The sequence below is a fragment of the Trypanosoma melophagium genome (genome assembly GCF_022059095.1).
Source record: "Trypanosoma melophagium isolate St. Kilda chromosome Unknown ctg21segment0, whole genome shotgun sequence".
Taxonomy (NCBI): domain Eukaryota; phylum Euglenozoa; class Kinetoplastea; order Trypanosomatida; family Trypanosomatidae; genus Trypanosoma; species Trypanosoma melophagium.
The window spans coordinates 115,001-125,000 of record NW_027125151.1 but is presented as its reverse complement, the minus strand read 5'-3'; the positions used below and the strand labels follow the sequence as shown (position 1 = coordinate 125,000).

The 10,000-nt window shown below is 38.5% G+C and overlaps 3 protein-coding genes across 4 annotated transcripts in view; all 3 read left to right on the top strand.

Annotated features, from left to right (window-relative positions):
• The window catches only part of LSM04_008081 (uncharacterized protein), a gene marked incomplete at both ends in the record, with an annotated part of 2,343 nt that extends 786 nt beyond the window's left edge, over positions 1–1,557 (top strand). For both annotated transcript variants that reach the window (XM_067330886.1, XM_067330885.1), the window contains one exon: positions 1–1,557. This exon is cut by the window's left edge. In XM_067330886.1, coding sequence (XP_067192023.1) covers positions 1–1,557 — 1,557 coding nt within the window.
• Positions 1,558–3,896: 2,339 nt separating this feature from the next.
• Positions 3,897–6,701, top strand: LSM04_005519 (Calcineurin-like phosphoesterase domain; the record flags this gene model as incomplete). The annotated part of the gene is made up of 1 exon (XM_067330883.1): positions 3,897–6,701. One exon carries the CDS (start codon positions 3,897–3,899, stop codon positions 6,699–6,701), a length of 2,805 nt encoding a protein of 934 aa, XP_067191971.1.
• Positions 6,702–8,985: 2,284 nt separating this feature from the next.
• LSM04_009087 (uncharacterized protein) lies at positions 8,986–9,999 on the top strand (the record flags this gene model as incomplete). The annotated part of the gene is made up of 1 exon (XM_067330882.1): positions 8,986–9,999. One exon carries the CDS (start codon positions 8,986–8,988, stop codon positions 9,997–9,999), a length of 1,014 nt encoding a protein of 337 aa, XP_067192039.1.
• Position 10,000: the final 1 nt, after the last annotated feature.

Below are 10,000 nucleotides of genomic sequence, written 5' to 3'. Positions count from 1 at the left end.
AAACAAGAGAAGAAAGAACGCAAACGTGAAAAACTAAAAAAGAAGCGTGAGAAGGAAAAAGGAAAGGAAAAGGAAGGCCATCATCATCATCATCATCGTCGTCATAGTAGTAAACAGGAAAAGGAGGAAGAAGAAGGAACACTCTTCCACTATAGAAATCATCATCATCATAATAATAGTAATAATGAAGAGGAAGGAGATGAAATGTCTGGTGTTGGCGGTAGTGGAAGTGTCTTTTCTTCCTCTACTTCGACATTGCATAAACACAGAAAACGACAAATTCACTTTGATGATGAAATTCATGGCAACAGTGATGGGGATTCCAACACACTTACAATGATGATGCATAGAAAGAACCCCACACGCCTCAGCAGCAATAACAGTAGTAATGATAACAAAACAGATACACTTACCGCCAATGGTAATAGTCGTAGTAGTAGAGATGGTATGATGCCTGGTCATCTTTATTGGAATGATCATCATAGTAATAGTGGTAGTAGTAGAGGTAGTGGTGTGCTTGCGGAACCGGAATTTCTACTTGGGGCAATGGAAAAGCGAAAGGTTGGAAGTGCCGTGGGATCCAAATGGACACCAACAGGCGGTATTCCAGAAGTGGGATTAGGTGGAAATAACAATACACATACAAATACCACAACCTTGGAAAGTAATGCTCCTCCTAATAGTACTACTAATATGAATAGTAATAGTAATAGTGTGGAGCTGGATCGACCACCATCGTTTCTTCTTGGGGATGATATGTCGCGTCTCTCCGAACGCCTCCACGCGGCACGTCGACAACAACTCAACGAATGGCAGCCACCCCCACGCAGTGCCCACAACTTCAGCAACAACAATCATAATAATAATAATAATAAGAATAATAACAGTAGTATGAATAGTAATACGAGTAGTATGAGTCTGAGCGGCAGTCATGGAATGCGTGGGAGTGCCGGTTATACACCCGCTGCGATGATGCCGCTGCCATTACCGGCGAGTCGTGAAGGAAGTCCCGGTGTTGTGGTGCCATTCGGTCATGTTGCCATTGGCCAACGCGGCGGTAGTAATACACGCAGTCCATCTATGCATCTCAATAGTAATACTACTAATGCTCATAGTAATAATAATAGTCATACGGCGACCTCTTCGGGATCCACGAAAACGTCTGCAAGGACATCGATGGCGACAACACCACCGCCAGCACCGACGGGGGGAATATTAAAAAGTCCAACGGAGAGTCGAAGTTACGATGGAACCGCACGACCAGCGGGAAGTGCACTGCGGCAGGGAAGTGCCTTTCACACCGATAATAATAATAATAATAATAATAATAATAATAATAATAATAATAATAATAATAATAATAATAATAATGATAACAGTAGTAGAAGCATGAGTAGAGGCAATAGTACTGGAAGTAACAGTAATACTGGTGATGCTGCTAGTGGTGGGGATGGTGCTAACAATAATGATAGTAATAAGAATAACAACAATAATACGGGAGGTCGTGAACGGTCTACAGGGCGAAAGAACCGTAAAGTGACGATTCTAGTGGATTAAGGAGGAAAGAAAAAAAAAGAAAAAAAAAACAGATTTATCAGGAATGAACTGTACGGTGAAATAGCAGTGATAAGGCCACAATGTATATAATAGAGAAATAAAGAGAAAACCACAGATTTCTCTCTCTCTCTCTCTCTCTCTATATATATATATATATATATATATATATATATATATATATATATATATAATCTAGTCCCCCACAAAAAACAGAGGAAAAAAGGTTGGGGAGCAAGGAAAAAAGAATTTAGGTGTATAGTCAACGAAAAAAAAGAAAATAAAGCAAAATAGAGAATGAGAAGAGTGATCAGGGGTATAAAATAAGTATACACCTAGTCACTTTTACAATATATATATATATATATATATATATATATATATATATATATATATATATGTTGCGGATGGCAAACAAAAGATCAATCTCAAAAGAATAGCAGTTGAAATGATAAGGTCACTAGCTAAAAGATAGTCGATCTATACATGTTCTTGCTCTCCTTGTATAGACAGAGCGATATATATATAATAAATTTAAAAAAGAGAAAACAACAACAACAACAACAACAACAACAGCAAGCAGACCAACAAACCAAGCAAGTGTAGTGTTAAAAAGAATAAAAACAGAGAGTAAGAAGAAAAAAAATATGTATTGAAAACTTTCTGAATTTCTTTTTTTTGCATTTCTTTCTTCTCCCTGCATTCTCTTTTTCTGTATTACTTTGATTGGATACAGTGATGTCTTCGTATCTTAATGTTACATTAACGTTTTTATGGTTTTAGCTGGTGATACTGTTGCTGCTACTATTACTATTAATAGTTCTTCTTCCTTGGTTTGGATATATATATATATATTATATTATATGGATCGGTCTGCGTGTGTGTGTTTTTTATTTATTTATTTGTTTGTGTTTTCCTTATCTTTCTTATTTAAGAGTGTTATCAGCTTTCCATCTAATATATATATATATATATATATATATATGGGTGCAGTGAAAGCCATAACGACAACTAATAGAAGGACGGAACACTAACAACAATGTGGACAAAGAACAAATAAACTCTCTTATATGATTGTGCGTTTATTATTAGCGGAAACAGAGAATGGAAACTCAAAGGGGAGTGGGGTTAAAATAGAGAAGCATTGATGCAGAGAAGACGTAAACTACCAAAGCAAAAGGAAAATTTCTTCTTACTATTATTATTTATTTTTCTTTTTTCTTTTCCTTCTTCTTCTTCTTATTATTATTATTATTCTCTCTGTATATATATATACCTATAATGTGTTATCTACCTATGCTTCTATTACTCCAATCCCTTTTTTCCCCATTTCTCTCTCTCTCTCTCTCATATATATATATAGATATATATATATATATATCTACTGCACGCGGTCCCCTTGTGGTTGTTGTTCCTGTTGCTCTGGCTATAGTGAAAGGAGATAAGGCAATAGGCACGAAACAAAACAAAACAAAAACAAAAAAAGAAACAAACAAGAAAGACATAATAAAGAACGAAAAAAAAACACCGGAAATAAAGCGGATCCGTAGTGTGAAGTCAGCGAACGATATTCTGAAGTACACCAATCACCAATCACAAAACAGACATACCTATATAGTTATAAGTGCTCATCAGAGTAAGGTACACGACAAGGAAGCAACGAAACAAAATCCCCAAAGAGAAAAAAGAAAAACAACAAATAAAACATTATTCAAGCAAACGAAAGGAATCTTACACTGAGAAGAGAGGGAAAACAAAAGAAGAGTGTGAAGATAAGCAGTAAGGGAAAAGAAAGAAAGAAAGAAAGAAAAAACTCACACACACACACACACTATCTGAATAGAGAAGAAGAAGGATAGAAAAACAACACGAAGGAAGAAGGAACAAGAAAACAGCGGAAAGCAATATATTGCAGAAATACACGGGTTTGCCCCATATATTCTATAGAAAAGCAAAGTGGGAGAGAAAGAGAGATACCAAGGAACGAATAGTGTGATTCGAGTTGTTACCGTTTCATTATTGTTATTATTATTGGTAGACGTGAACTTTTCACGTATATAAATCAATAAATTAAATAAATAAATCAATAAATTAAATAAACAAATAAATAAATAAATAAATAAATAAATATATATATATATATACATTTATTTATTGATTTCTTCACGAACGAGGACCCACAAACACAAAGAAACCCAGAAATATATATATATATATATATATATATTACAGACACACAAACACACAAACGTTGCATTAAAAAAATAATAAGAATCCCCACCCCCCACAACCCAACCCTCACCCCCCCAAAAAAATTAAAAGAAGAATAAAAAGAAAAAAAAATGGGCTGCTCCAACACAAAGGAATCCTCCTCAAAGAGTAGGACCCACACGTCCAATCTAAACAATGGCGGTAGAGGCGGTCTTAACGGTGCAGGACCGGGAGGCGGTGTGGGCGGCGATCAATCCCTGTGGCCCGCCTGTCATTTCTGCATGAAACGTATTCCCTACAAGGAGTATAATGTACACACCGTGCAGTGTAAAGAGCGGGAGGTAACGTGTCTGAACTCGTGGTGTCGGCAGATTGTGAAACAAGGTGTATTGGATAAACATTTAGAGGAGTGTTCAAGGAAGGAACGGGCATTGTGTTATAAGTGTGGAACAGAAATGCTCGCGGCGGAGATGCAAGCACATCGGGATACTTGTCAACCGAAACGCTGCCCAGCATGTGGAGAAGTATGCATTACACGTATTTTAAAATGGTGTCCACAAAACTTCTTTTCACGTACGGCGATTACACAGGGTCCATTTGCGAGAGAAGTTTTGGCTCAACGTTATTTAAAGGATGGGGCTTCTAAGAATAAAGTTAGTAGTGCTGGTGGGGCTACATCGCAGGTGAATTTTAATGTAGCACGGATACAATTACTATGGCGTTGGATAAAGGCAAAATCGGTTATTGAGGAAACGATATTCCGGGTGACATATAAAGAGATGGATCTTAAAAAGGAAGGATTTGCAATATTTAAAGCCCATGATAAAGTTACAGATTCTCACGTTTTAGCACCAAAACGTTCAAGGTCTATTCTACAAACACCTGTTGTAACACCAGCTATTTCTTCTCACTACTTTCCAACACGTTCTAATGAACCTATTACCATTGACGTTGTAGTGCGACTTATTGATGACATTACTAATCATGTATTATTACCATATCCAGCTGCTTGGCGTGTTTTTACCGATGCTATGAATCATCTTAATACACTACCAAATGTTGTGCGTCTTAGTCCACCAATAGGAGCACGTGTGTCGAATGGTCGCGTTAATCAAGGATCTAAAGTTGTTGTTGTGGGAGATTTGCATGGTCAACTTGCTGATCTACTTCACATTATTAAAGATAGTGGCATGCCTAATGATGGAACTTATTATATATTTAATGGAGATTTTGTGGATCGTGGGGCGAATGGTGTGGAAGTTTTACTCATTATCTTTTCTCTCATGCTTGCCTGTCCCAAGTATGTTACCCTAAACCGTGGAAATCACGAATGTGATTATATGAATGATGAGTATGGGTTTGATGTAGAGGTGAGTACAAAGTATGATCGTAATCTCTTTCGACTTATTCAACGTTGTTTCTGTGCCCTGCCACTTGCCACTATTATTGGTAAAAAAGTCTTCGTCGTCCATGGTGGACTCCCACGACGCAAAGGTGTAAGTATTGAGGACATCTCCCGCATTCAACGTTTTCGTCAAATTCCCATGCCCGATTACGCCCAGCCGGAGGAGGATGAGATCTTTCAAGATCTTCTCTGGTCAGATCCGGTGGAGGAATTGCAGGGATGGCGTGAAAGTCAACGTGGGGCGGGGGTGGAGTTTGGCCCAGACGTCACGCATGAATTTCTTAAAAACAACGGACTTGAACTCGTAGTGCGATCACATGAAGATTGTCTACGCGGTTATGAAGAACATCACGGCGGTAAACTCATGACGGTATTCTCTGCAAGTAACTACGATGGACCGGATACGAATCGTGGTAGTTATGCCGTCTTTGTAGGCGATAACCCGGAGCCCTCCTTCTACACCTATTTGGTAGAGGAAGATGATATGGAGATTCAGCAATTGGTAGAACTCGGCGATACCCTTACACCCACACTTGGTCGAATATCATCTTTTGCTGGTCTGCATACAGGGAAAGTAGCACCACGGCGACGTGCCAAAGATGATGTTTTACGCGTTTTACGTGAACGTATTTATCAGAGGCGACATCGTCTCATGACATACTTTACCAAACTCGATCGTACACGTAAAGGATCTCTCTGGAAGATTGAATGGACGGAGGCTATGCGAAATGTATTAAACTTAGATCTTCCCTGGTTTTACCTTCGTGGGTATCTTGTAGAGGAGGATGATGAGGCACGTGTGTGGTATGCAAAGTTTCTCGTTAAGTTTCACAATCTCCTACAACCACTGTGGTTAAATGACTGGGTAAAGAGTGCGAGTTCTCATCTCACTAAGCAACAACGTGCCAATCATCGTTCCCAATATGTCGCCACGGCATTTAATAAGGGACAGGTCAACTACAACGACTTTTGCTCCGTTATTCGCGTTATTGACTACACCATGAGTGATATTCAGGTGTTTCAACTATTTGTCCACTTTGATCAGAACGGCACCGCCCACATTGATGGACCCAAGTTTGTGCAAATGCTCTCAGAAGATACAACGAACGTGAATGTCGATCCCCTGCGGTGGGATCTGGAGGCGATGGAGCAGCTGCAGAGTGTCGTGATTCAAGGCCGTAGTCAATTGCCGTATCTCTTTAAAGTAACTTCTCGTGATCGTTCACTTCCGCGGGAAAAGTTTATGTCTGGACTTGAGCAACTCGGGCGGGGCATGCGGAAACAACTCACGCAGCCGCAAAAGGAAAAGATATATGAATCCCTGCAGGAGCGGGCAGGTGGGACGGGAGTGGTGATGTTTGAGCACTTTCTCTTTATGACAGCCGTGTTTGATAGTGATACACTGCCGAGTAACGCTACGGTGGATATAAGTGATGTGAATGTTATGTCGTATTATCTGCGCAATGTTAGCTTTGCGTCTATGAGTAAGGACACGGAGGAATATCATGCTAGGTTTGAAACTCCAAAGTAAAGTAATAAGAGAGAGGAAACAACAAGGAAGCATATATATATATATATATATATATATATATATTATTTATTTATTTATATTACTTATATATATGTTTATTTATGTAATAAGAGTGCAAATGAATCTTGAAATGAGAGGGGGAATGATTGTTATGCTTGTATTTGTGGTTGTATGTTTTTGACTCCAGGGAGCAACAAAAGAGGAAAAGAAGGACTACTTGTATATAAATAGAAAGTGGAATGATATATATATATCGATATTCCTTTGTTTATGCGATCGTAGTTTTTTATTCTTTTTTTTGTATGCATCATCTTGTGATAAAAAAGAAGAAAAGAAGTCAAAAGAAAAAAACCTCAAAATAAAAAGAGAAGGAATGAGGAAGCGAACGGAAAAAAAAAAGATGATGAAAATGAGAGAATCTCTTTGTATCTGCATATCGTATTGAGTAGGCCTCTGCTATTCTTTATTCACTTTTTCTGTTTTTTTTTGTCTTTTTTTTCTCTCCATATCTTTCTATTCATATATATATATATATATATATATATATATATAGTGGGTATCTATCTATCCATGTCTATTGATTAGGGCTAATGAGATAAAGAGAAAGAAAGAATATGAGAAGAAGAAAAAAACAAAGAAACACAAGAGAGAGAAATAGAGAAATAAAGTGGCGATTGTATTTACAGAGAAGAAGAGAGAAGAAATTATATTTGATGGAAATGAACATACAGTGAATACACAGTACAGTTCAGTAGAAATACGTAATGGTGGTCGTTGAGAGCAGTAAAACGACAGTACGAGGAGAGAAAATAGAAGAATGGCGGCAAATAAATCAAAGAACCAAAAAAAGAAAATAATAAAAAAAGGAGGGGATTTCACTATAGTATTGGAGAGAATATGCGAAAAAAGACTCATCAAAGAAACAAACAAAATAAAAGAAAAAGAAAAGAAATAGAAAATAATTGGAAAGAAAAGGAAAAGGAAAAAAGAGAAGGAAGAACACAGCACAAAAGAAATAAGAAAAAGAAAGAAAAAAAGCAATGAAAATGTTAAGAGAAGAGGTCTTGGGTCTTTTTTTTCTTTTTCTTATTATTATTATTATTATTATTATTATTATTATTATTATTATTATTATTATTATTATTGGGTGTGGATTTATAGGGAGAAATGATAGCCCACCACAACTCAAATGGGAATCTCCGCAGGAGGGACAAAAGAGTTGTTTAGAGCGATTGATGATACAAATCACCATTACAAACGTTATATATATATATATATATAAGGAAAAGGGTGAGGGGTTCCAGTAGAACGTAATAATAATAATATGAACAATGGGACGAATGACAATTATATATATATGTATACATATATAGGGAAACATTTTTTTGTTTTTGTTTTAATTCCGTTTTTTTTTCTGTTTTGTGCAGCCACGTAAACAATTCAGGTCGTGAAAGAATGGGAAGAAAGACTAAAAAGAGAAAAGGAAATGTATGATTCTAATTTAAAAACGAAAGGAGAAAAAAAATATGGTACAATAGAGAGAGAATTAATGATCATAGCAATCATAATTATTTTTTTTGTTTTTTTACTTTTGATTTCCTTCCCATCCTTTTTTTTTTTCGTTGTCGAAACTTATTTCCTTGATTTTTTTTTGCTTTTTTTCGTTTCTCTTGCCGTTGCTGTTGCTTTTTTTTTTTCTAAAAAAAGAAATTTGCCGCTTTCTTCTTATCTTCTTGCATGGTATTAAATATCAAGGAAAATGAGAAAAAGAAGGGGGAAGAAAGGAAAATAACAGCGATTTGACTTCTTCTTTCCCTTTAATCTTTCTTTCTTCCTTTGTTTGAAAAAAAAAAACGTCGACAAAAAATAAATACAAAGCCATCTTTTTTTTGTCTTCCTTTTTTCTATATATTAGTTACTTTTCTTGCTCTCGTTACCATTTCCTTTTACATTGATAAGATTTATCATGAACACCATTATCCCTCTTGGGTATATATATGTATATAATATTTATATAACGTCTATTGAACCAAATGATATCTCATTCATTCACTCATTCTTCTCATCTTCACCTTGTTTTTACCTTAATTTTTCTTTTCTTATACAGATATTAAGCTCTGTGTAGAAGAAACCTCTAAAAGAAAAGAAGAAGAAGGACCACACACAAAACATTAGCCAAGCGTCCGTAGGAACCAGACCAACCAAACCAAACCCGGAGAGTATACGTACTTATTTATCTATCTATATTTATATAAATAAATAAGCATATATATAAATACAAATAATGCTTGCACGACGATCCCTCACGGCCACTGGTGCAGCAGCCGTGCCATCTTCCTTCCTCCTACACCAACGCCGCCACGATCACGATCGCTGGTACGGCCACGCGTTGGAGCTCGACAGTCACAATTACAAATTCACCGGCGAGCCGCCGAGTTGGATGCGGCCACGCGAGCGCACGGAGGAGGAGACGAACTTCGCCAAGTCGGTTCTCCCGCACGTCGACTTTGCCAGCAGCTACGAGTGTCTTCTCTTTGACGCCGACCGCCTGAATGGACATTTGAACCGCAAGGAGTTCGGCAATGAGGTGCGATTCCGCCTGGAGAAACAATCCAACACAGTGGCGCGGGCACAGCAGTTGTTAAAAGACCGCAAGGCCGGCGCCACTGTGGACGAGCGGGTGGAGAACACAATGATTGCCCGCATCTTTGACGAGGAACACGTGCAGGCGGAGATGAAATACGTCAAGTGTATTCGCGCCAATGAACTCGCGGAGGACAATCGTCTCGATATTCTTCCCGGCGGTTCGCCAAACTCGCTGCGTGAAAAGACCCGCTGGAATGTGAACACGGAATTACACCCCGCCGATCGCGCGGAGATCGCCGCTCGTCTCACGGCGTGGCTGCCGGAGAAATACCACATTGTCTACTTTGACGACTTTCAAACGGTGGCCGCCAACGACACCGCCGCCCGGCGGGAAATGTTGAGTATTGTGCAGAACGTTGAAAAGGAATACGCGGCGGAGGCGGCGGCCGGCGGTTATGAAAGTGATCTCCGCGAAGTCGTGCGGGAACTGCTGGATGACGTGGATCCATCGCGGGATATCACGTCGGAGGCGATTCGGGCCTGCACAGATCTCGCCCAGTTGGAGGAGTGGTCGCATGTCGTGCATGAATATAACGGCGATGCTCGCATGTTGGAGATTTACGCACGAGCGGCGGAATTGACAAAGAATGCCGATCACAAGGCACTCGTGCAGAAGATGCAGGAATGGCGTAAACTGTCCGACAAGATTTGAT